Genomic DNA, 27,192 nt, shown 5'->3' with positions numbered 1-27,192 from the left:
TTCTCTCATTGATCACCAGCATAAGGAGCCCTTCTCTTACTGATCACCAGCATTAGGAGCTCCTTTTCTCCCTGACCATCAGTATAAGCTGCCCTTCTCTTACTGATTGTCAGTATAAAGGGGGCTCTTTTCTCATACCTACCACCAGGGTAAGGGGGTCCTTTTCTCATACCTACCACCAGCGGTAGGTATGAGAGGTAAGGGGGCTCTTTTTCTCATTGACCACCACAGTAAGGGGGCCCTTCACCCTGACCTTTAGTAAATGGGGGCCCTTTTCTCTTACCACCAGTGTAAGGGGGCCCTTCTCTCACTGTTCATCAGTATAAGAGGGCCCTTTTCTCACTGATTTTCAGTATAAGAAGGCCCTTTTCTTTTACCTACTACTAATGTAAGGAGGCCCTTTTTTCTCATTGACCACCATGGTAAGGGGGGCCCTTCTCTCCCTGGCCATCAGTATAAGGGGGCCCTTCTCTCACTGATCATCAGTATAAGGGGGCCCTTCTCTCATTGATCATCAGTATAAGGGGGCCCTTCTCTCACTGATCATCAGTATAAGGGGGCCCTTCTCTCATTGATCATCAGTATAAGGGGGCCCTTTTTTTCTTACCTACCACCAGCATAAGGAGGCCCTTTTTTTCTCATTGACCACCATGGTAAGGGGGGCCCTTCTCCCCTTGACCATCAGTATAAGGGGGCCCTTCTCCCCCTGACCATCAGTATAAGGGGGGCCCTTTTTTCTTCTTGACCACCAGCATAAGGGGGCTTTTTCTCTCATTTACCACCAGCATACGGGGCCCTTCTCTCCCTGACCACCCTCACTGTACTATGACCTGTAGTTATCTTTTTGGAAAAGGTTCCCTGAGACCTGAAACAATGTTCAAGGCTAGTCTCTGCCTGCATGGAAGGGTATCTCCATAGAAAGCTGCAAAGAAAGGAGCCACCCTGATACTGGAAACCTGGGCGTGACCATGACATCAGCTCGTACATAAACACAGGCAAGGCTGTACAGCTAAAACAACTGCTGAACGTACTTAAAAATCCGAGAGTTTAATATCGCTTTAAATAATACTGTAGTCAAATAATAAAGCTTGAGGCTTTTTGAATCCTTTTTTTTCCTCCGCAAGTGTTTCTGGGAGTTGTAGTCTCCCCTCCCCGCACTGCTTCCTTGTCTAAATGCACGTAGACCCGCCGGCAGCGGAGAATCAGGTCAGTGGCGGGCAGCAGCGGGTCCCGGTGGAGGGGGAGGGGCTGTGTCCCGGGTGAGGGGAGGGCGGGGCAGAGTAGAGCCGGGATCGGGGTACGGGGGATGAGTTGTTCTCTGGTGTCCTGAGCTCCGGAGAAAAGTTCCAGCGATCGGAGGCAGTGCGGAGCCGGGACTGAGCTGTCACCTCTCCCCGGCTGTGTGTAACCCTCCGCCTGCCGGAGTGGGAGCAATGTGTGATATGCAGGGCACAGGACCGCTCTCCGCTGTCACTGAGCAGTCTCATCAGGTCGCCGGTCTGCCTGCTGTCCTCACATAATAAGACCATAGCCATCCCTGAATTACAGGTTAGCCTAGACTTCCCTAAATTCAATTATTACTGGAGGTCAGCCTAGACTTCCCGAAATTCAATTATTACTGGAGGTCAGCCTAGACTTCCCGAAATTCACTTATTACTGGAGCTCAGCCTAGACTTCCCTAGTCTGTTTATGGTTGGAGTGGGGGATGGGGGGTGAGCCTGGAACTCCATAGTTCAGTTATGTTTGGATTAGGGGTAGGAGGTGAGCCTAGCCATCCCTAGTTCAGTTATGGTTGGAGTACGAGGTGAGCCTAGCCATCCCTAGTTCAGTTATGGTTGGAGTACGAGGTGAGCCTAGCCATCCATAGTTCAGGTATGGTAGGGGTAGGAGGTGAGCCTAGCCATGCCTAGTTCAGTTATGGTTGGAGTACGAGGTGAGCCTAGCCATCCCTAGTTCAGATATGGTTGGAGTACAAGGTGAGCCTAGCCATGCCTAGTTCAGGTATGGTAGGGGTGGGAGGTGAGCCTAGCCATGCCTAGTTCAGATATGGTTGGAGTGGGGGTAGGAGGTGAGCCTAGCCATGCCTAGTTCAGGTATGGTAGGGCTAGGAGGTGAGCCTAGCCATGCCTAGTTCAGATATGGTTGGAGTGGGGGTAGGAGGTGAGCCTAGCCATGCCTAGTTCAGATATGGTTGGAGTGGGGGTAGGAGGTGAGCCTAGCCATGCCTAGTTCAGGTATGGTAGGGCTAGGAGGTGAGCCTAGCCATGCCTAGTTCAGATATGGTTGGAGTGGGGGTAGGAGGTGAGCCTAGCCATGCCTAGTTCAGTTATGGTTGGAGTGGGAGGAAAGTGATCTTTGTGCTGTCACACCACCAACATTCCTCCACATTTCATTTATTTAGCTGTGTGCCATGATCCCATTGTTTATGTTAGACTGTTCCCAGCTTTCTCCTTTTATCCTTCCGTTCTCCTTTCTGATTGTAAGCTCTGTTCAGCTGGCCTAGTCATTTCCTTTCCATGCCAGCTGTCCCTGTTTCAGTCATTTCATTTCTCAATGTAGTCTGTGGGATGTGGATGTCCTGGATGTTGTGTGTGATAAGTGATGAGATGTGTCTGCAGATAAGTGATGGGACGAGGAGGATGAGATATATCTAGAGATAAGTGATGGGACGAGGAGGATGAGATATATCTGGAGATAAGTGATGGAATGTGGAAAATGAGATATATCTGGAGATAAGTGATGGGACGAGGAGGATGAGATATATCTGGAGATAAGTGATGGGGCATGGAGGATGAGATATATCTGGAGATAAGTGATGGGGCATGGAGGATGAGATATATCTGGAGATAAGTGATGGGACATGGAGGATGAGATATATCTGGAGATAAGTGATGGGGCATGGAGGCTGAGATATATCTGGAGATAAGTGATGGGGCATGGAGGATGAGATATATCTGGAGATAAGTGATGGGACGAGGAGGATGAGATATATCTGGAGATAAGTGATGGGGCATGGAGGATGAGATATATCTGGAGATAAGTGATGGGGCATGGAGGATGAGATATATCTGGAGATAAGTGATGGGGCATGGAGGATGAGCTATATCTGGAGATAAGTGATGGGGCATGGAGGATGAGATATAGCTAGAGATAAGTGATGGGACGAGGAGGATGAGATATAGCTAGAGATAAGTGATGGGACGAGGAGGATGAGATATATCTAGAGATAAGTGATGGGACGAGGAGGATGAGATATATCTGGAGATAAGTGATGGGGCATGGAGGATGAGATATATCTGGAGATAAGTAATGAGACGAGGAGGATGAGATATATCTGGAGATAAGTGATGGGATGAGGAGGATGAGATATATCTGGAGATAAGTGATGGGATGAGGAGGATGAGATATATCTGGAGATAAGTGATGGGGCATGGAGGAGGAGATAAGTGATGGGGCATGGAGGAGGAGATATATCTGGAGATAAGTAATGAGACGAGAAGGAAGGTATATATCTGGAGATAAGTGATGGGACGAGGAGGATGAGATATATCTGGAGATAAGTGATGGGATGAGGAGGATGAGATATATCTAGAGATAAGTAATGAGACGAGGAGGATGAGATGTATCTGGAGATAAGTGATGGTACATGGAGAATGAGATATATCTAGAGATAAGTGATGGTACATGGAAAATGAGATATATCTTGAGATACGTGATGGGACATGGAGGATGAGATATATCTGGAGATAAGTGATGGGGCATGGAGGATGAGATATATCTGGAGATAAGTAATGAGACAAGGAGGATGAGATATATCTGGAGATAAGTGATGGAACATGGAGGATGAGATACATCTGGAGATAAGTGATGGGATATATCTGGTGATATGTAATGGGACATGGAGCGTGAGATGTATCTGATAAGTGATGAGATGTATCTGGAGATAAGTGACAGGACATGGAGGATGAGATGTATCTGGTGATGAGATATATCTGGAGATAAGTGATGGGACATGGAGGATGAGATATATCTGGAGATAAGTGATGGGATATATCTGGTGATATGTAATGGGACATGGAGCGTGAGATGTATCTGATGATAAGTGATGAGATGTATCTAGAGATAAGTGACAGGACATGGAGGATGAGATGTATCTGGTGACAAGTGATGGGACGAGGGGGATGACTCCAAGACTGAGTGTGGATGGAGATGTCGGCTTGTAGTTTAGTGGGGGTGGGCTTCAGGATCTCCAAGAAGCAATCTGTGTGGAAGCGTCAGCAGGGATTTGTGGAGGACTAATGGTGTAATATGTTAGTCATCCGTCCTGACCCCCCCTTCTCTTCGCAGGCTCTCAATGAAGACTGATGGTGGTGTTTGCATGATGTCACTCCAAGCCTTGTGTAATTGTGGGTGATCAGAGGAGCGGCAGGGTGCAAGCCCCTGCTGGAGACCGTCATTCAACTTCTGCGTCTCATCGTCTCCACCTGTAAAGAGCACAGACTTGTACACCGCTGAACCAACGCTGAGCGTGAGGAAGATTTCTGGAAAATCGCCCAGCTCCGTGCTTTCACTGATGAGCCTTCGTTTGCTCTAGGATACCTGGAGGGCTAGCGCTAATGGAGAAGTGAATTTAATCCGGCTTCCTAATTACCAGGATTACAACACTGCCTTTCATAGGAGCAGGATTTAGGGTGGACATGGCCGGGTTTATTAGCAGTTTCCTCCTATTATTGCTGATTTTACAAGACAGCTGTTACTGTTTCAGGAGCCCCCTGTCCGTCTTCAAAAGGTCGGTACTCTTACTTTGTGTATTCTGTGTCGTGTGTGTTCAGATAGGAAGTTGTGGTGCTTATTGCTTTGATGTTTGTGCCATACGTGACATTTATTTTCTCTTGTTTCATTTTTGTTGTTGTCTTGTTTTGTTGTAAACAATTTAAAAATATTTTTTTATAGTTAGATCTTGCTGGAATTGCAACAAGAAGCTCTATAGATGTCTAAAGAACTACACTAGTGACTACAGTTTCTTTTTAGTATTGCCCCAATCAAGCCTTCATTTATACTCGGGTAGCGTGCAAATTTTGTGTGTTCGTCGCATGTTGCATTTGCGTTGCTATTCAGTGTTGATTAAGTACAGTTTTGCGCTCACAAGAAGGTGTGAAAAACATACTAAGCCCAAAAAGATGCACGAGCTTCTTTGTCGCATTTGTCTTGTGTAGAGCAGCCCATTAAAGTTGTGCTCATGCACAAACTCCTGATGTCATGCTACCATAGTGCAAATGGGGGCTTCAAGTTACTGTCATCTGCTGTATAGATCCTTCAGCCTGCATTCACCCCGGAGCTTCAGATTTGGAAGCTTTTTAATTTTTTGGGGCATTATACAAGCTTTGTGCAGCATTTTGCACGTTTCATGCTTTAAGCATTTGTTTCCTGGCCTGGGCAAAGGGTAGAGTTCTTCAGATGTAAAGCATGCGCAAATGCGTCTTGCGCATTTGTAGGTGCAGCCATTGACGTCTATGGAGGAAAAATTCCTGAATATTCTCACAAAAGAGCTCAAGTACTTTTCTAAGCATCTGGTAAAGAAGCGTAGAAGTGTGATCAGCAACAATTAGAATGGGATTCTTTGTGTTGAGTGTAATCAGACATAGGGAGACAAGTGTGGCTGGAAGCTTATACCCAATGAAAATTTCCAGCATACTGGCAAATATAGGCAACAGGTTTGTGTCCTGTCCAAATGGCTGTATTGGATCAGCAGCTTTTGTTAACTATCTGCTCAATGAATATCCATAGGGCATGTACAGTTTTATTGTGGAGTGTAAAATCCCGTTCAGTAAGGCAAAGCACCCATAATAAACAGAACTGGATCTGATGACCGTAAACAGATATTTGCAATGGGTCAGGGCACCTTGTCCATCATGATTGCTCCTAGTAAATGATTTCCCCATCCGTTTAGTTGGCGTCTTCTCTTTCCTCTTGTTTGTGTGCTTTTTGTTAGCTGATGTATTTGGATTTAATTTCCTTCCATTAGAAGGCACATCCAGCATTTATATCCTGTTTAGATAATCATGTTTTTATCCTAAAATTTGTGATCTGATATCTAAGAAACAGTATTCAGCTCGGAGCTTCATCTTCTGTGAGGGTCTAAATGCATCTATCTCCATAATGATGGCATTAAATATTGATGAATGCATATATAATTCACCACAGCGCCCAGAATATTTCTCTCCATATGCTATCATCTCTTCCTATTGTAAGCATTCTGCTGTTTCCATTATTCATTCACAGCTTTGCCTGAGTCGCTGCTTGCTTCTCGACTCATCAAATGGGAAAACGCAGTGTTTTGCTGTAAATCCGTCCCAGCTGAGACCCAATCCTGAGCACCATATGTCAGCCAAAAACATCTAAGGAAAAGTTTAGGCTATCCCTACCTCAATACAGAATATCGCTGTCATCCAACTCCCAGGATATGCTGGAGGAAACCTCAGTATGTTTATTAATGCCACAGAGACCTATAACGTTTCTGTATCTGTGCCCAGGGGAAAGTCACAAATCAATTTATCTGTAATGTAGATAAACAGCAGCTTTAATTGTTTGATCCACAGATCAATCGTAATCTATTGACCGCACAGTCTGTAATATACTCGGTTATTTCCACGAAGACTCCTGGTTTTGTCTTTACATTTACAATCAGAAATGTTCAAGTACTATACCTGTCTAGGGATGGCATGGGCAAACAGTTCGTAAATCAGAAATGGTTAAATTTTTTTGTGTTTTCTTACTGGCTAATGAGCAACAAAACCTAAGCAACTTTCTGTAAAGTTGTGAAATGTTTGTTTAAAGTCTTTTGTGTACTTTGTGATACATCCCCCCTGTAGAGATAAATGTATACCCAAGCTTGTGTTTTTTTTGTTGTTTTTTTCTTTTTGTGTCTGTGTTTCTGTAGCTACGTGGCTGTCTGTATTATAGGCTGATGGCACCCTGGCAATTTTTTCGTTTTTTAAAACCTAAGCAACTTTCTGTAAAGTTTTAAAAATTTTGTTTAAAGTCTCTTGTGTACTTTGTGACACATCCCCCCCTGTAGAGATAAATGTATACCCAAGCTTGTGTTTTTTTTTTTTGTTTTTTTTTCTAGCTTTTTTTTTTTTTTTTTTGTGTCTGTGTTTCTGTAGCTTCTTGCCTGTCTGTATTATAGGCTGATGACACCCTGGCAATTTTTTTGTTTTTCTTAATTTCTATGGGATCACTACATTTTTGAGCAACTTGTTGCTCAGCGATTAGGATTCAGCAGCGTTTTCTACTGGTGGCAAATTTGTCAGTCCTCATGCACATTGGACATTTTTACAGTGGCTGTTTTTGGCTTTTGATGTTTTTTTTTCTACAGCCAGTAAACTCCCCAGCATGTTATCCTACGTGTCCATGCACACATAGACTGCAATCAACGTTTTTTGGCTGGGAAAAAAAACCCCAGGACTAGTGGGTTTCTAGAGAAGTTTTTTAGCTGTAAAAGTGCTCTAACGCTGAAAAACGCAGTAAATCGTGGTAAATCATTTTTAGATGTTTTTTTTACCACAATAAAAAAAATTTTTTTTTTTTTTGAAAGAAAAAAAAAATCTAAAAGATGCAAATGCGGCAAAACACCGCTAAGTGCTGATACAGGTTTTTAACGTGACTTTACACAGCTAACATTACCAATGTTATTAAATCGCCTAGTGTGCATGGAGCCTTAATCAGAAATGGTTAAATTGTTTTATGTTTTCTTATTGGCTAATGAGCGGCAAAACCTAAGCAACTTTCTGTAAAGCTGTGAAATTGTTGTTTAAAGTCTCTTGTGACACAACCCCCCTGTAGAGATAAATTTATCCCAGAGCTTGCTTTTTTTTTTTTTTTTTTTTTTGTAGGTGTATGTGTTTTTGTTGCTACCGTTTTTGTAGTGTACCGTAGCTACAGTTTATGTAGCTGTTTGTATTATAGGCTGACAACACCCTGGCAATTTTTTTTTTTTTAGTCATTTCTATGGGATCACTACATTTTTAGAGCAACTTGTTGCTCAGCGATCAGGATTCAGCAGAGTTTCCTGTTGGCAGCAAATTTGTCAGCGTCATTCCCTCTTTAATGCATTTGTATGGAATGTTGCCTAAATTACTGAAGGAGAGCAACTTGTAGCAGAATGCAACCCAATGCAGTAGTGCTATCACTAGGATCTCTATCAATTAAATTGCTGTGATTGCTGCCATTAGCCACAATTTAATCTCTGCAAAAATCACTCAGGTGTCTTCAGTCTAAGGCACTGGTGTCAAACTGGCGGCCCTCCAGCTGTTGACAAACTACAAGTCCCATGAGGCATTGCAAGATTGACAGTTACAATCATGACTCCCAAAGGCATGATGGGACTTGTGATTCCGCGAAATCTGGAGGGCCACCAGTTTGACATCCCTGGTCTAAGGGCTCTTTCACAAGGGCATTCCGTATGTCAAATTTTTCATCTGTCCATTTACAGATGAAAAACAGACACCCGTGTATTTCTATGGACTTAGTGGATGTAAACGGATCATTATCTGTTTACATCTGTTAATGTTCGCATTCATTGACATCCGCTTTTTTGAACGAAAGAAAACCCTATTTTTCTTCTGTTACAAAAAAAGGATGTAAACGGAGAACAAACGGATGTAAACGGACATACGGCTCATTTTTGCATTGGTAAAGGATGTAAAAAAACAGATAAAAACAGATGTGAACTGATGAAAAAACTCAGGTAAACTGATGTGAACCGATCTGTTTTTTTCTTGGAAAAAACATGACTGAACTGATGAAAAAACCGGAACACCCGTGTGAAAGGAACCTTGAGCTGCCCATACACTGATCAAAATTTGGCTGATTGAGCAATTACTGGCCCAATTTTGATAAGTGGGTGGCCATCCACACTTAACAGTAGTCAATTGTTTGAGAGCCTAATAAAATCCATTGCAAGTCACGTACGTTGTCCAGGGAGTATTTGACTAGGTAGGTGCTCTGAAGTAAAATTAGTAGATACATAGAAAGTATTTGAAGATTTGGACCTGTGCATGAGGCCCATTAGAACATTGGACAGCACAAACACCCCTTGTTTGGACACTATCCACTTGCCCTTCGGAAGGTTTACCCCCTCTTCATTACCAGGCCATTATATTGTACCAAACCATTATACGGTGCTGCGCTACTTTAACTGACGATTGCACGGTCATGCAGCACTGTACACAAATGAAATTGAAATACTTTTTTTTTTCACACAACCCAGTATTTTTTTTACTCTTTGCTATAAAACATATTCAAAAAAATAAATAAATACAATTTAGGTCAAAATGTGTTCTGCTACATGTCTTTGGTTAAAAGAAAATCTCAATAAGTGTGTATTAATTGATTTGCTTGAAAGTTACAGTGTCTACAAATGGTGGTGTATATACTGGAATTTTTATTTATTTTTTATACTAGTAATGGCGGTGATCAGCAACTTACAGTGGGACTCTGATAGTACGACAGGCATTCTGACACTGATACTTGATGGGAACGAACTGCCACTGACCTCTCCAGTGACACTAATACAGTGATCAGTGCTAATGAAAAGCACTGACACTGTACTAATGACACTGGGCAGGAAGGGGTTAACATCTGGGGTGATCAAAGGGTTAGCTGTGTGTTGGGGAGTGATTTAACTGTGTATTGTGCAGTGTTTTACTAGAGGACGTGCTGTTTTTTATTTCCCTGCTTTGCAGAGAGATAAAAGTTAGCACGTCCCGCTGACAAGAGAGAGATCTGTTGTTTATACTCACAGATCTCTCTCCTGTCAGCTGCTCCGCCGATCTCCGAGTCCCAGCCATGATTCACTGGCTGTGACCCTTTGATTGACACCTACAGGAGCCAATGACAGCACGGTGTGTGTGTATATGTGATTGTGCAGAGCAAGTGGCTATTCAAGACTTGTGAATGCCTCTCCCTACGTAGTAGTAGTAACTACTACCTTTCTCAAACTTTTTACCCCTGAGGGACTTTTAGAAAATAATTTTCAGGTTCTTGGGGAATTCCTGCTAAGAAGGATTATACCTACAGTTTATGGTACATTAGCATGGTCAGTACAATGAGGAAGATGGCATACCTAGCATATTCGACACTCAGGTCAAGATCATTTTGTTACCAAGCACCCCTAGAAAATTTTCAGTCATTTTCTGAAACTATAAATAGCTTTAGAAAAGAAAGTAAAAGTGGCAGTGTCCTATAATGTTGGTGGTCAATGTAGTAGAAGTGGTGGCCCCTGCATTGGTGGTCAGTGAGGCTGGGAGATCAATTGCTCATGGAACCCCTATCAACCTCAGAACCCGGTTTGGGAAAGACTGTTCTACCACTTTCTATTCATCTGAATATATTCGTGTTAATAATTTTTGATTGTGGTTATGAGTGAAAGGATTTTGAACCAGTAGAGGTCCCACAAAACCAGAATTGCTAGTCCACAGTCAGCTACATGACCTAGATATAAATTGTTTATGGCTATTAAGCATACCTTTTTTGAAATTTTGTTGTAAATTTACTTTAGCTCAGTTTTTAATTTTAAAATTGATCACGATTAACAAGTACAGTGCATCCAGAAAGTATTTACAGTGCTTTAACTTTTGCCACATTTTTTATGTTACTGCCTTATTCCAAAATGGATTAAATTCATTTTTTTCCCTCAACATTCTACAAACAATACCCCATAATGACAACATGAAAGAAGTTTGTTTTTGATATCTTTGCAATTCATTAAAAATAAAAAAACGAAAAAAAAACACATAAGTACATAAGTATTCACAGCCTTTGCCATGACACTCAAAATTGAGCTCTGGTGCATCCTGTTCCCACTGATCATCCTTGAGATGTTTCCACAACTTGATTGGAGTCCACCTGTGAGAAATTCAGTTGATTGGACATGAGAGCACAAATCAAGCCATGAAGCCCAAGGAATTGTCTGTAGACCTCCGAGACAGGATTGTATCAAGGCACAGAAAAATATCTGCAGCATTGAAGGTCCCAATGAGCACAGTGCCCTCCATCATCCGTAAATGGAAGAAGTTTGGAACCACCAGGAATCTTCCTAGAGTGGGCCGCCCAGCCAAAATGAGAGATCGAGGGAGAAGGGCCTTAGCCAGGGAGGTAACCAAGCACCTGATGGTCACTCTGAAAGAGCTCCAGCGTTTCTCTGTGGAGAGAGGAGAACCTTCCAGAAGAACAACCATCTCTGCAGCACTCCACCAATCAGGCCTGTATGGTAGAGTTGATAGACAGACGCCACTCTTCAGTAAAAGGCAAATGGCAGCCCGCCTGGAGTTTGCCAAAAGGCACCTGAGGGACTCTCAGACCATGAGAAACAAAACTCTCTGGTCTGATGAAACAAAGATTGAACTCTTTGGCCTGAATGCCAAGTGTCATGTCTGGAGGAAACCAGGCACCGCTCACTACCTGGCCAATACCATCCCTACAGTGAAGCATGGTGGTGGCATCACCATTCTGTGGATATGTTTTCAGCGGCAGGAACTGGGAGACTAGTCAGGATCGAAGGAAAGATGAATGCAGCAATGTACAGAGACATCCTTGATGAAAACCGGTTCCAGAGTGCTCTGGACCTTAAACTGGGGTGACTGTTCATCTTTCAACAAGACAACGACCCTAAGCACACAACCCACATAACAAAGGAGTGGCTACAGGCCAACTCTGTGAATGTCCTGGAGTTGCCCAGCCAGAGCCCAGACTTGAACTCGATTAAACATCTCTGGAGAGATCTGAAAATGACTGTACACCAAAGCTCCCCATCCAACCTGATGGAGCTTGAGAGGTACTACAAAGAAGAATGGCAGAAATTGCCCAAAAATAGGTGTGTGCCAAGCTTGTAGCATCATACACAAAACGACTTGAGCCTGCAATTGGTGCTAAAGGTGTCTCAACAAAGTATTGAGCAAAGGTTGTGATTACTTATGTACATGTGGGTTTTTTTTTTTCTGGTTTTTATCTTTAATAAATTGCAAAGATTTCAAAACGAACTTCTTTCAGGTTGTCATTACCGGGCGGCCCACTCTAGGAAGATTCCTGGTGGTTCCAAACTTCTTCCATTTACGGATGATGGAGGGCACTGTGCTCATTGGGACCTTCAATGCTGCAGATATTTTTCTGTGCCTTGATACAATCCTGTCTCAGAGGTCTACGGTCAATTCCTTGGTTTGTGCTCTGACATGCACTGTTAACTGTGGGACCTTATATAGACAGGTTTATGCTTTTCCTAATCATGTCCAATCAACTGAATTTCCCACAGGTAGACTCCAATCAAGTTGAGGGAGCAGGATGCACCAGAGCTCAATTTTGAGTGACATGGCCAAGGCTGTGAATACTTATGTACATGTGTTTTGTTTTTTTTTTGTTTTTTTTAATAAATTGCAAAGATTTCAAAACAAACGTCTTTCACATTTGTCATTATGGGGTATTGTTTGTAGAATGTTGAGGAAAAAAATGAATTTAATCCATTTTGGAATAAGGCTGTAACATAACAAAGTGTGGCAAAAGTTGAGCGCTGAGAATACTTTCTGGATGCACTGTACAATTGCATTTTAAAATGGGACCCGTGTAGCACATGACTATAGAATATTACATCTGGCTCCTTTCCGTTTTGATGCTTTTTATCATTTTCAGCGTAAGCAAGTTTTCCGGCATGTTTAAAAGTGCATGTTGGATCCCAGATTGTATAAATGACTCGTAAATCCTATGTTAATTTACCTCTCCCGACTTGAAAGGATGATTTTTATGTAGAAGGTGGTCTTGGCTGCTTCAACAGATTGCTATATTGTCAGTGATGTGAAAAAGGTTGGAAGCCACAGTTTGTCTCTTATTAACATATGGTGCCTGGCTGTTCAGGACAAAACCTTTTATGCTGTGTCTGTATGGTAGAAACTTTAGTAAATTAGTTTTTCAGCAAGGTTTCAAAAAAAACTATCAAGCTGTTAAGCAGTCTTAACACTCTTTTTAGTTACATAGTAACAGAGCTTTGAAAGCTGTGCTTTGGAGCCTATAAATATGTACTATACATGATCCTAACATTCTGTATTAGTCGGTAGCAATATGTTATTAGCAGCGTGTCTGTAGCAGCGTGAAATACCAAGGTGTTTTTTTTTTTCTCGCTGTTTAATTGGTAACGCCATTCTAAGTGAAAAGGCCATTGATTTTTAGGCTGTTATGAAAACCGCATAGTTCAGAAGAAATCTTCAAGATAAAATAGAATTGCAAAAAGGTGACTTGTACTCTAACCGCCACGCTTTTACTTTGATGTCACAACAAAAGGATATGTGGATATTCCCCATAGTAAAGGTTAAAGCCTATCTAAGCCCAAAAACAAAATTGCATTTTATTGTAACTTGCCAGTCCCTAAGTATTTGGAGACTGCTTCAGTTTTTTTTCATTACCTGGTGATCCAGCCAGTGACAAACTTCCTGTCTTAGGGTGGAACAACAGAAACACCCTTGGACGGCAGCATTGCCGATTTTGGGGAGAGGGTGGTGTTAGAAACTCTATAAATTAATGTGTAGGTTCGCCTTTTCAGAAAAAATGAAAAGGTGAACTAACACTGTACATACCATTCCTGTGAAGCTGTCCAGGGATTTGAAAGCCAAATTGTTTTCCCTCTTCTTTCTGCAGCATTTCCGGGACTGATCAGAGTGATTCTGATTGGTCAGCACTACCATAGAGCATTTCTCTAGAAGCGCTGCAGAAAGAATATGGAGAAAAGCAAGGACGTCATATATCTGGACCCCTGCATCAGCTGTGTGGGCACTGACTGCTCATTACCAATAGATGTTAGTATGGTGGGGACCTGGGGGGGGGGGGGAGTACAGTGTTCACGTTTTCATTTTCTGAAAAGGTAAACTAATTCCTTAAAACAAAAATCCAGCTAATGCTTTTCAAGCTGTTACAGCAACAGTTTTTTTTTTCATTTGGGATAAAGGTTTTACAGAATTGTAAGCACCCCTGTCTATGTCAAATGGTTTGCCTTCACTCTCTAACTGCCACTTTTGCTGGGCAGCTATGTCAAAGTTGAAAAATAAGAGATTTACTGGTCAGATCAACAGGTGAAAATAAAACAAGGTAAACTTGCACGCTTTCACACTACTGCAGTGCGGTTTTTCCGTGTGTTTGGAGCAGGTTAGCTGTGCTTTACCATGGAGTTATATCGTGTCCTGCCTTTTTGACATGCTTTCAGAAAGCTCACAAAACACATGGGACGCAATATAACTCCATGGGAAATTGCAGCTAACCCACTCCAAACATGCAGGAAAACCACATCGCAGTAGTATGAAAGTGTTGGGTATAGATTTACATTGGGGGAGACTTCCTAAAACTGGAGAACTCAGAATCTGGTGCAGCTGTGCATAGTAACCAATCATTCTAACTTCAACTTGTTCAATTAAGCTTTGAATAAAATGCTGGCCATACACAGAAAATCATGTGAAAAAAATGGTTGGACTTATAAAGATCTGTTCTAAACGTACCCGCGACAACACCATGATTGTGTGGAAATATCTCCCCCAATTGTAGACATATTGTCGATCATTAACAACATAAATGGTATATTTTTTGGTGATCAGCGGAAATGATGTAAAGATTTTTTGGCCTCTCTGAACCCTCCCACTCACCAACTGTATTTAACCACTTGCCCTCCAGAGGATTTACCCCCCCCCCCCCTTCACCAGGCCATTTTTGCGATACAGCGCTGCATTAACGTGCTATAACTTTCACGTAAACCAATTCATTTACACATATTGGGATTTTTTTTAGCAAAGACATGTCGCAGAATATATTTTGGCCTAAATTTATGATGACATTTTGATTTTTAACATTTGTTTTTTTTCCCCGACATGTTTAATGGCAAAAAAAATCAAAAATGTGTTTTTTTTTTCTCAAAATTGTCAGATTTTTTTTTTTTTTTTTAAGCGCAAAAAATAAAAAACGCACAGGTGATCAAATACCACCGAAAGAAAGCACCATTTGTGGGGAAAAAAGGATGTAAATTTCATTTGGGTGCAGCATTGTATGACCGCGCAATTGTCAGTTAAAATAATGCAGTGCCGTAATGCAAAAAATGGCCTGGTCAGGAAGGGGGGTAAATCCTCAGGAGGGCAAGTGGTTAAAACAAAAACAATAGAGTTCTATCTGTGAAACTTTTCTTTGTTTGCACCAACATACAGATTTTCAAGACAAGCTTTCAAGGTCCAAGCAGTACTAGATATACCTCAAGCAGGTATTTCAAACCCAACTGAACTTTTAGACTGGGTTCACACTTCTGCGGTGTGACATATCGCATGTGATTCACACAGGAACCGCACCGCATTCCTGTGCAAATCACTTGTGAATTTTGTGTGGTGCGATTTGAGCCATACATTTTGCACCGCATCCGCACCAAAAAGGTGCAGGACCCTTTTTTTTTTTTTCTTTTTTTGTCCACACTAGAATCTGATCGCATGGGTATTCACACCCATGCAATCCAATTCTGCAGATTGCACCACTTTTTGCGAACTGATTTTGGGGTGCTAACTTAACATACACACCCGCAGTAATTTGCATGAACGGGTTGCGATTATGATGCCGTGTGGAATTCGCATAGAAATCGGTGCAAATTCCGCACCGCATCAGTTTGAACCCAGGCTCAGTTTAAATCAGTTAAATATATTCCGGGTGAATCGAATCAAACATTTTGCAAAGTCCTACAGTTCATTTTCATTCGGTCATAGCAGAGAAGCCTTTCCTCTGCCACTATGCGGCAGAGATGGATTCTTGTTCTGAAATCAGTGGTCTCTCTGCAGAGGTCCAATACACCCTCCGCTGTGTCAGATCTATTGCTTTGCAATCGCTTACCATATTTTTCGCTCCATAAGACCCACCTGACCATAAGACGCACCTAGGTTTTAGAGGGGAAAAACAAGAAAAAAATATTCTGAACCAATGCACTGCGGACACAGTACAGGAGATGACCAGAGACTGCAGACACGGTACAGGAGATGACCAGAGACTGCAAACACGGTACAGGAGATGACCAGAGACTGCAAACACGGTACAGGAGATGACCAGAGACTGCGGACACAGTACAGGAGATGACCAGAGACTGCGGACACAGTACAGGAGATGACCAGAGACTGCGGACACAGTACAGGAGATGACCAGAGACTGCGGACACAGTACAGGGAATGACCAGAGACTGCGGACACGGTACCGGGGATGACCAGAGACTGCGGACACGGTACCGGGGATGACCAGAGACTGCGAACACGGTACCGGGGATGACCAGAGACTGCGGACACGGAACCGGGGATGACCAGAGACTGCGAACACGGTACCGGGGATGACCAGAGACTGCGGACACGGTACCGGGGATGACCAGAGACTGCGGACACGGTACCGGGGATGACCAGAGACTGCGGACACGGTACCGGGGATGACCAGAGACTGCGGACACGGTACCGGGGATGACCAGAGACTGCGGACACGGTACCGGGGATGACCAGAGACTGCGGACACGGTACCGGGGATGACCAGAGACTGCGGACACGGTACCGGGGATGACCAGAGACTGCGGACACGGTACCGGGGATGACCAGAGACTGCGGACACGGTACCGGGGATGACCAGAGACTGCGGACACGGTACCGGGGATGACCAGAGACTGCGGACACGGTACCGGGGATGACCAGAGACTGCGGACACGGTACCGGGGATGACCAGAGACTGAGGACACGGTACCGGGGATGACCAGAGACTGCGGACACGGTACCGGGGATGACCAGAGACTGCGGACACGGTACCGGGGATGACCAGAGACTGCGGACACGGTACCGGGGATGACCAGAGACTGTGGACCTTTGAGGAGGGAGGGGGAGCGGCTACCTGAATTTGACAGGTACCCGCTCTCACTTCCGCGGAGTTGTTCTCCCTTTAGTGTGGGCACCCGGCTGTGACAGGTGACACATGACAGGTCCCAGAAGACGCCGGGCCATTCACAAAGCGCAGCGCTTCTCGCACATGCGCAGTGGGCACCTGGCTGTCACAGCCGGGTTCCCACACTAAAGATGAAAGGCGCGGGAAGACTGTACAGCGCTGGACCGAGGAACAGGTAAGGTCCTGCTGCAGAGAAGAGCTGAGTGGCCAGCCCGGTATTCTGACATGGTGGCGGAAATACCGGACTGGCCACTCCATATTCGCTCCATAAGACACACTGGCATTTTCCCCCCTTTTTTTGGGGGAAAAAAGTGCGTCTTATGGAGCGAAAAATACAGTGTATTCTGTTTTGAATGGTGAGCCCTAGTGTTGACTTTTCAGAGCATGTTGGACCTCTGCAGAGAGAAGGAGTCTTCCCTACAGCATGCTGGCAGGGGACATGCTTTTTTTACTCAGGCAGACTTTGCATACTTTTTTTTTTTTTTAGCTGGAATGCATTCATGGAAAGTTCAGTTGAAATTTGAAATATTTATGTGAGCTCAGGCACTTCAATTTGTAGCATTAAATTAAATATTTTCATAGTTGTGTTACAGTTTAACCGCTTTCCTGCTGCCCTATAGCAGATATACTACTACAGAGTGGCATGGGTGTGCAAAATCAGGTGTATGTATGTATATGTATATATATATGTGATTTTGTATTCCTGGGTAGGTGGAGCGTGAGCCCTTCCTGCGCCGCTATTCACAGCCTCTGCTGTCGATCACTGGGTTCCGGCCAGTGATTACTCTCCGGCACCCAGTGATCGCCGAGCATTACCAATGGAGGGAGAGAACTGTATGTAAACAATACAGTTCTCTCCTCTTGTCAGCTCATACAAAGCAGTGTGGCACACAGTTAACCCTTTGATTGCCCCACAGGTTAACCCCTTCTTGCCCAGTGCCATTAGTACAGTGTCAGTGCTTTTTAATAGCATGATCACTGTATTGGTGTCAGTGATACCAAGTCAGTTCCCCCCATTGTCATAATGCCCACTGCAGTCCCGCTATAAGTTGCTGATTGCTGCCATTACTAGTAAGAAAAAAAAAAATCCCAGTATATATACCACCATTTGTAAATGTTATAACGCTATAACTTACACGTATTGGGATTTTTTTGTAGCAAAGACATGTAGCAGAATACATTTTTTTTTACTGGGCATGTTCAATAGCAAAAAGTCAAAAATATATATTTTTTTCTCAAATTGTTGATTTTGTTATAGCGCAAAAAATAATAAACGCACAGGTGATCAAATACCACTGAAAGAAAGCTCTATTTGTTGGAAAAAAGGATGTAAATTTCATTTGGGTGCAGTGTTGCATGACTGCACAATTGTCAGTTAAAGTAACGCAGCACCGTAATTGAAAAAATGGCCTGGTCAGGAAAGGGGGAAATCCTTTTGGAGGGCAAGTGGTTAAGAAGGAAAGAAATAAGGCAGCTGCCATTACTGGCTTCTTTTTGAAGGTGCAGGCTGTAGTGCTGACATTCTGATCCCATCTAATCAGTCACTTCCCTTGAAAAATCTTGTCAGCTGTCTGACCACCTAATAACCTTTTTCCAGGTTGGTGGATCATCATGAAGTAAAGGAAGTATTATAATGACAGTCTCGGAACGTAAACCTTCAAAACCAAGTGGCAGCTCCCATAATTCGACCCTGACATGTTCCTTTTAGATTGCAAACTGTTGTGACAGCTGTGACATGTTGGATGGAGAGGGAAGAGGGTGTCTGTATTCTGCGGCATATGTTCTGCCATTTTCTAGCAGCAAAACTTTGGCAAGTTAGTGCAGTGGTTAACAAGAAGAGAGCTCAGATTTTCTGCAAGACAGAACTGTAGCCAGATTGTGGTCATTAAATGTTTAAAACAGAACTGTCCAGGCTAGGACTCTCAAATATTTAAACTGACAACTACTTGGGGTAGCCCGAGGTAATGTTTGATCACCATGCTGAGGAAGGTATCCAGAACCCTAGAAGGGAGAATTAATTTGGGCATTGCTTAAAGTACATCATTGGGTAGACTAAACAAAATGAAATGATGTTCAAATCAAGAAAATCATTATATAGTGGCAGGATATAATACAGATCCTCAGAGGCGGGACTTGCATTACAGTGATAATAAAGCTTGGGAAAAAAAAGGCTTTTCCCCCTGCAAGGTAATATAATGTGCTAGTATGCATCATAAAATAGCACATTATAAAAACACTTACCTTAAAACACAGCCCCCCAGTGGCATGTTGTCACTGTTGACAGGGTTTCCATCTTCACCTGGTCTTCTTTCTGGGTTTGCAGACCCTGACCATCAGATTGGCCAAGCCACGATGACGTCACTCCCGCGCATGAGTGCATGAGCCCCGAGCATGCTACAAATCTCTGAAGGAGCTGCGCAGGTATGCTGTTCCTTCCTGGCTGCTGCTCGATGGAATATCTCCTAAACCGGTACACATTTAGGAGATATTCATTTTACCTACAGGCAAACTTTTTTTTTTTTTTAAGCTTACCTGTAGGTGAAAATAACAAAAATGAGTTTTCTACCACTTTGAATATACCTTTCCCATGAACAGTATGATGTAGTTATGTCCATCTCCTATAACCAGGATGTGGCTGCTAGCTGACTCAGTTAATTGGTGTGGATGGAAAATTAAAGTGATACTAAAGGTTCTTTTTTTTTTTTTTTGGTGCTTTTGCACACAGGAGCCTGGATCCTCCTCTTCTCGGGTCCCCCACAGGCTTTCCTGGCTCCTCCTTTCTGTCGGGTGCCCTCATAGCAAGCAGCTTGATATGGGGGTACCTGCTGCTCCATGTGTCTATTCACAAACGGAGCCGCGGCTTGGCCCCGCCCAGTTAAGTACTGAGGGGGCTGCACACAGAAGGTTTTTTACTTTCATGCATAAAATGCATGAAGGTAAAAAACCTGGAGCCTTTAAAACCACTTTCAAGTAGAACCTAAGGGGTTAATCATCCACATCATGTAAAAAGGATGTTTGAGCCTTCTCTGATCCTCTACTTCTTCTACTGTCCCCAATCCATCTGCTGATAGAACGGAGCCTTGGGGTCAAGCTGCACATGCTCAATTTTACTCTCCCAGTAATCTGAGAGAATTTTATAACCTGCAATAGCTGACCTTTCTTTTTGAATTTTAGTTGCCTGACTGTCATACGGATAGTTTGTCTCCAATGCTTTTTGATTCATTGAGGTCACCAAAGTATAGAGACAAGGAATCCCTACTCTTTTTAGACCCTTATTTGCTGCATGGTTATTGTAGGTTTATGACTCAAAAAGCAATTGCTGTATTTTTTTCATACAGGTGTAATATATGGCTTGAAATGTCTACAGAGAACACAGCCCTACCTGGTCATGGTATAGCTGTAGTTCACCAGGCTAGTCCCCTTTGCAATATCCATGTCTTTATTGTGATATTCTGAGAACACCATTTCCATGGGAATGTACAAGCTAGGTATACTCTGCCTTGCTCATTTTAGGCTTTTTTTTTCAACATAAGGGCAAGTTTGTGTAGTTTTATACATGTGTGGTGCGAATTAAATCTCCATTTCACAGCTAACTGACAAAGTAGTTGTTCAGCGGTTCAGGTCAGGTTTAGATCAGGTTCAGGACAAGATTTTATCCTGTCCATAACTTGATGACCTGTACGATTCAGAAAAGTTCCCATAGAAGTCAATGAGCCTGAATTTGCACCTGAACCAGACAGCACTGCTCAGAAAATAAACATGACTATTTTTTTCAGTTTGTATTGAATCTGCATTCCGGGTGAACAGCATATATGTGAACAGGCACAATAGAAACCAATGTTATTTCACATGTCATGCAAATTGGATGCAGTTCAACACGCATTCCATTTTCATATATGTTTACTAGCTCTAAAGTGTGACTAAGCTTCCCCTTATACTTGTCTGAGCCTGATCTTGATCCAGAACTGTGCACGAGAGCAGGGGCTCTCTCTGCTCTTTCCTTCCTCATTGGCTCAAAGACAGCAGCGGGAACCATTGGCTCCCGCTGCTGTCAATCACAGCCAGTGAGGTGGGGTTAGGACCAAGCCCTACTCTAAGGACACACAGAGCGAGGCTCAGGAGTGAACATGCATGAGTGCCCCCATAGCCAGCTGCTGGTTGCTGGGTAGGAGCGGACAGTGCAGGCACAGGACCGCAGAAGAGTAGGATCAGGATTGTTGTCTGCAAAACCATTACAGAGCAGATAAGTATAACATATTTGTTATTACTAAACTAGAACCTTAAGTCCTCATGCATACTGGATGTTTTTACAGCGGCTGTTTTTGGCTTTTGGGGTTTTTTTTTTTTTTCTACAGCCAGTAAATGCCCCAGCATGTTATGCTACATGTCCATGCACACATAGGCTTTAATCAGCATTTTTTGGCAGGAAACCCCCCCAGAACTAGTGGGTTTCTAGAGGAGTTTTTTTAGCTGTTTTTTTGAGTACTTTTTTTTTGTCTAAAAAATGCTAAAAAAAAAAAAAGGCTTAACACCAATGCAAAAATGCTGACGCTACCAGCATTGTTAAAACGCCCAGTGTGCATGGAGCCTTACAGTCACTTTAATAGAGGGGAAATCTTCCAATCTGGTGACAGAAATTCACACACTTTGGAGGTTTTTTCCCTCGCTTCTGTTTTGCTATGGGACAGGAAATTAAAGGAATTCTCCCCAATGGGACACACTTTTTTTTTTTTTTTTTTTTTTTCACCTGACAGGGGTTATAACCCTCCTTTAGGCTGGCCATACATGGGTCGATTTTTAAACAATTTGTCATTAGAAAAGTGGACCTAAGAATAATCGGCTGATTTTTTGCTCTGTTAGGCAATGACACCGGCCGATTTTCGTGGTTCCTCCCCATTTTGTTTATCAGGCATGCTGGAAAATTCATAAAAAATGACCAACTTTCGAAATCATTGGTGGTACCATCAGATTACAGAACGAATGATGTTTTTGATTTTCGATCGAAAAATCGTTCGGAATTCGACCCATGTGTGGCCTGCTTTATTCCATCTAAAATGTTTTTGCCTTTTAGTTCTATTTTAACAACCCAGTAACATAAGAAGTTCCATTCTGGTTCAAAATGACATGCAAGAATCTAGGAAATCTATGTAAAATTAAAAAAGAAAAGAGTAGGTTTTCTGACTTTAGCACAGCTGCAGTGTTTTGTGGATGACATAAGCAAATCTGTTATCTGCAGTAAATTGGCTATTTAACATCTGATTTCAGTGGAACATTTTTACCTGTTTCATGATTTGCACTCATGAGAAAGTGACACTTAATAAAGTACAAAAATTCTTTAATTGGATAACACCAAGAACAAAGTAAATTCCTGGCTTTATTTCTTAAAGGTTTCAAGAATCACCCAGTCAGTCAAATGGATGCTCAGGATCAACAAGACCAGTTTTTTCAGAAGATTCTCCAGACTATATGCTGGATATCCGAATGCCAAGAGTCACACCAACAGAGGTGAGAAGACCATTTGTCACACATTTGGCTCTATTTATTGAAACAGCAGCGGCTCCAGTGTTGTTCATCCTTTTAAAGTTGATAAAGTAAGGCTGGTTGTTTGTTTCTGATGGTTTTCCTTTATGCCTGCAGCAGCATTTTCTGTTCTGCGCAGTGGAACAAATTTAATATTTTAGTTGTTTTCATGTTGGCTTGTCTTCAACTGTCTACAGTCATCAGCAGTTTACCAAGGACTTAGGCCAACCTTAAGCTTTCTCTTCATTTGCCAAAGAGGAACAAGTCAGAAGTTGAGCTTTATAGGTACTTGGCTGCTTTAGTGCTTAATTAATCTTATTTAAAAGGTAACTCCACTTTTGTGGAAAACAAATGACAAATAAAAAATCTAGTATATACAATTGCTACACAACTCATATTGTAATTGAATGTTAATAAAAATGACTTTTCCCTTACAATCGTTGTGTTTTCCTGTAAAATTCAATGCAACCTGGAGGCCTTCTGTAAACAGTTGGTGTACAGAACACCCAAAGAAATGTCATTCCTGCTTTTGTGATTGGCTCACTCATTTCCCTAAAGTCTTCACTAAGATATAAGTCAGATTTTAAGTATCCTCTGTGGCAAACATTTCATTTTTGGTGAGATACTCCCAAAGGATTAATTACTTCAAAACAGCTGCGGACCCTGCAACTTTCCTCATTAGAACACTGCAAGTGTATCTGCTGATTAATAATGAAAAAGTCACTCCCATTCAGATTCACTCTGCACACAACAAACTGCTTTTTCTTCAGAGCAGAAACAGGAATTTGCAACACTTTGGTTAAATCTTTGAACTGTACATAGATCACAGTGGTGTATTTAGGTTTTGTGCTGCCCTAGGCAACGCAAAAATCATCTGCCCCCATGGACACCAACCAACACAACCCCCCTCCCCTTCCCCCTCCCACGGAGAGAGAAATGACATTGGCCAACAACACCCCTGCACCCCACCTGGGAGAACCTTTCACTTCCGCCCCCCTGGCGATGGAGATACTCATCTTCACAGCTGTGGACATCCCTGGGAGCGAGAGCCAGGCTCTACATACACCATCAAACAGCCCGCAGCCTCTCTCAGATCCCACCTGGTTCCCATGGTGCACGTGTCCCTTCTTTCATCCCTTTTTATAGGGGGAGGTGCTGCCCCCCTGAAAAATGCAGCCCTAGGCAAGTGCCTTCTTTACCTTGTGGTAAATGCACCCCCGTAAATCACCCAGAGGTGATTTTTTTTTTTTTTTTTTTTTTTTTTATGTCCTATCAGATTGTCTGTACAAGCATCCCTTAGAACCCCTAAATAATAGGGTGCTGTAATGTGGTCCCCAGCTGTGCCCTGCTGTTGATGTGTCACAAAGCAAAAGTGAGTTACAGAAAGCAGGATGGGATGGACCAGAAACTTTTCAAGTGGCTGTAAAGCCTAAACATTCTTTACCTTAATGCATTCCTTGCACTAAAGTTAAAAATGTTTAGGTTAACGTATCGACCCCTCACCCACCTTTTAGTGCTGCGGCTCTCTCCTCTTCTCCCCACTTCAGGCTTTGCTGAGAGCAGTGGGAGCCATTGGTTCCCACTGCTGTCAATCAAATTCTGTGACGAGGGACCAGGGGGGCAGGGCTAAGCCGCACTTTCTGTGTCAATGAACACAGACAGCGGGGCTCGGGAGCAAGCCTGCAGGTGTGCCATGATAGGGAGAAGCTTCCTATGGTGGCACACCAAGAAGAGGGAGAACCAGGAGCTCTAGCGGGGGACCCGAGTAAAGGAGGTTTGGGGCCCTTTTGTGCAATTTCATTGCACAGCGCAGGTAATTATAAGCCTGTTTTGTTCTTTAACAAAATGTAGGACTTTACAATCACTTTCAGTATTGGGGACTCCTTGGGGTTTTGCAGCAAAGCTGACGGAACAGGCAGTTGAAAGTGTAAAATTGATATAGGGCACAATGGTATAGTGTATTTATGGTTTATTGCCAATAATAAAACCTCAAAAATATTTCCTTCCCCTATGTTAGAAGGGAAAATGTGTTTTTAATCTCTGGATTTTCAGTTGTGACCTTTCAATATCAAATATAGCTGAGTAGGTAGAGTTACAGTTGAATGACAACTCCTATAATTTTGCATATGACAGTAGCCAATAGTCACTCAGTTTCAGTTGCCCCTTTTGCAGGTAAAACATTTGAAATAGGTGTCTATACTGTTTAAAATCCAGTAATGCACTGTGTCACTCTGCTCTGCACATGCTCAGTTGTTCTCTATTTTTTGGCACTGTGCTGAAAATCGTAGCCACTAGAGGCCCATTTGCTCACAGCCTAAAGATTTACTGCTGCTCAGGGGATCTGGGATTCAAAATGCCTAGAGATGCACTTAAAAGATACACATGAAGAAAAGTTATGGAGGAAAAAGATATATATGCTTGCTTTACACCCAGATTCTGGCTGCTGTGCTTAGGCAAAGGCAACGCCACAATACTTATAGTCAGCTCCTGCTGCCGATTTCAAATCTTGCAAAAAGATTGCTCCTGCATTGTACTGAAGCTTCTACTGACGACTTTTGGGTTAAATATGACATGTTGATTTACATACAGGGTCGGGTCACTAAATAATCAACCAAACTTTTTGCATTTGGTTCAAGATCCTCTTTTACAGATTTTGTGCTACTTTATTAGGTACACCTGTTCAATTGCTTGATACCACAAATTACTGATCAGCCAATCACATGGCAGCAACTCTATGCATTTAGGCATGTAGACGTGGTAAAGACGACTTTCTGAAGTTGAAACAGAGCATCAGAATGGGGAAGAAAGTGGATTTAAGTGACTTCGAACGTGGCACGGTTGTTGGTGCCAGATGGGCTGGTCTGAGTATTTAAAAAACTGCTAATCTACTGGGATTTTCACACAAAACCATCTCTAGGGTTTACAGAGAATGGTCCGAAAAGATTGAATATCCAGTGAGTGGCAGTTGTGTGGACGAAAATGCTTTGTTGAGGTCAGAGGAGAATGGGCAGACTGGTTCGAGATGATAGTCAACAGTAACTCAAATAACCACTCGTTACAACCAAGGTATGCAAAAAACCATCTCTGACGCACAACACGTTGAACCTTAAAGCAGATGGGCTACAGCAGCAGAAGACCACACTGGGCGCCACTCCTGTTAGCTCAGAACAGGAAACGGAGGCTACAACTCACAGGCTCACCAAAATTGGACAATAGGAGATTGGAAAAGCATTGGCTGGTCTGATGAGTCTCGATTTCAGCTGTGACATTCAGATGGGAGGGTCAGAATTTGTTGTAAACAACATGAAAGCATGGATCCATCCTGCCTTGTATCGATGGTTCGGGCTGGTGGTGTAATGGTGTGGGAGATATTTTCTTGGCACTAGCAAGGTGTACCCAATAAAGTGGCCGGTGAGTGTATATGCTTCTTTTATTTAGGCTGAACAAAGTTTGAAGTGTTCGTAAGCATCCAGTTTGATTTCACCCATCTATCAGTTTGGAGCAGTGGGAATGATGGATGATTGCTAGGAGTTTGTGCATACCTTCCAATTCCCTGTGCTCTATGAAATGGGCACAGTAGCTATCATTAGTAAATAACTGGATGGGTATAGAGGGCTGAGGATCAGAGGTCTGTTGTTGTCATGCTGCAGTAGGTGATGACTCATTGCTGCAGATGGAGGTTTTTTTTTTTCCTTGTTGAAATAAAAAGGGATCCCATTAGCAAGGCAAGACGGAAAGGAAGCTGGAGGCTGCTTTTTCTTTTCCCTTAGACCTTCAGCTAGCACATGATGGAATATATGCAGAGCATTAGATGTCTGCATGCAGTGGCATCTTTAATTGGACCCCCCCAGTCCTTTCATGCTACATGAGGCATGCAATGCCTTGTGCAAAGATTAAGTGGCACTATAATTCTTCTAGAGAACTTAAATACAAGCTGATTGAAGCCTATTTTTCATGTTGATGGGAATTGTTTAACCAGAATTGCTTTTAAATGCAATGTACTTATGTCACATTTACTTAAAATGTTCTTTTTTTTTCTCTCACCGGCATGTTGTATTTAGCTTGTCTTTTTGATTATCTCTGGAGGTTTGTAGTATATAAACTTAGAAACAATTACTATGTTAGAAGGGAGATAATACGTTTCCCTTTCTTAACCACTTCAAGTTCGGACACTTTTACCCCCCTCCTGCCCAGGCCAATTTTTATCTGTCAGTGCTATCACACTTTGAATGACTATTGCTCGGTCATGCAACACTATACCCATATTAATTTTTTTAGCATTTTTTTGAGACAGATACAACTTTATTTTGGTGGTATTTATTTACCACTGGGATTTTTATTTTTTTGCTATGTAAATGAAAAAGTCCTAAAATTTTGAAAAAAAGTGTTTTTCTTATAAAATTTTGCAAATAAATAATATTTCATCATAAATCCTAGCCAAAATGTTATCAGTTATCTTTTTAGTAAAAAAAAAATAAGTTAAATTAGTTTATAACCAAAAATTATAATTTTTAAACTCTTTTTTTTTTTTTTAATTTTAATTTTTTTTAATATATTTATTTATTTATTTTACATACTGTCACCTTAGCAGTACAGTGTCCCCACTACTTGTGGGGGGTGATGAAGATTTTTTTTTTTTTTTTTTTTTTTTTACACTGATTGCTTTTACACCCATAAAGGATGTAAAAGCAATCATTT

The 27,192-nt window shown here is 42.5% G+C and overlaps 1 protein-coding gene across 7 annotated transcripts in view; it reads left to right on the top strand.

Moving 5' to 3' along the window:
* The first annotated feature begins 1,069 nt into the window (after positions 1-1,069).
* PAM (peptidylglycine alpha-amidating monooxygenase) overlaps positions 1,070-27,192 on the top strand; it is a 248,266-nt gene continuing 222,143 nt past the window's right edge. For 3 of the 7 annotated variants that reach the window (XM_089679111.1, XM_089679107.1, XM_089679108.1), the window contains exons 1-3: positions 1,070-1,206; positions 4,348-4,789; positions 22,362-22,479. In XM_089679111.1, coding sequence (XP_089535237.1) covers positions 4,698-4,789; positions 22,362-22,479 — 210 coding nt within the window. In that variant the 5' untranslated portion in view covers positions 1,070-1,206; positions 4,348-4,697. Of the gene's footprint in view, positions 1,207-1,376; positions 1,549-4,347; positions 4,790-22,361; positions 22,480-27,192 lie in introns of those variants that run through there. The other 4 variants (XM_089679112.1, XM_089679109.1, XM_089679105.1 and 1 more) reach the window with 2 other exon arrangements.

This window comes from Staurois parvus, unplaced genomic scaffold, assembly GCF_062004578.1.
Source record: "Staurois parvus isolate SC_StPar_1 unplaced genomic scaffold, SC_StPar_1.0 ptg000218l, whole genome shotgun sequence".
In the NCBI taxonomy this organism is placed as follows: Eukaryota; Metazoa; Chordata; class Amphibia; order Anura; family Ranidae; genus Staurois; species Staurois parvus.
The sequence above is the reverse complement of the archived record's forward strand: the minus strand, read 5'-3'. Positions and strand labels throughout refer to the sequence as shown.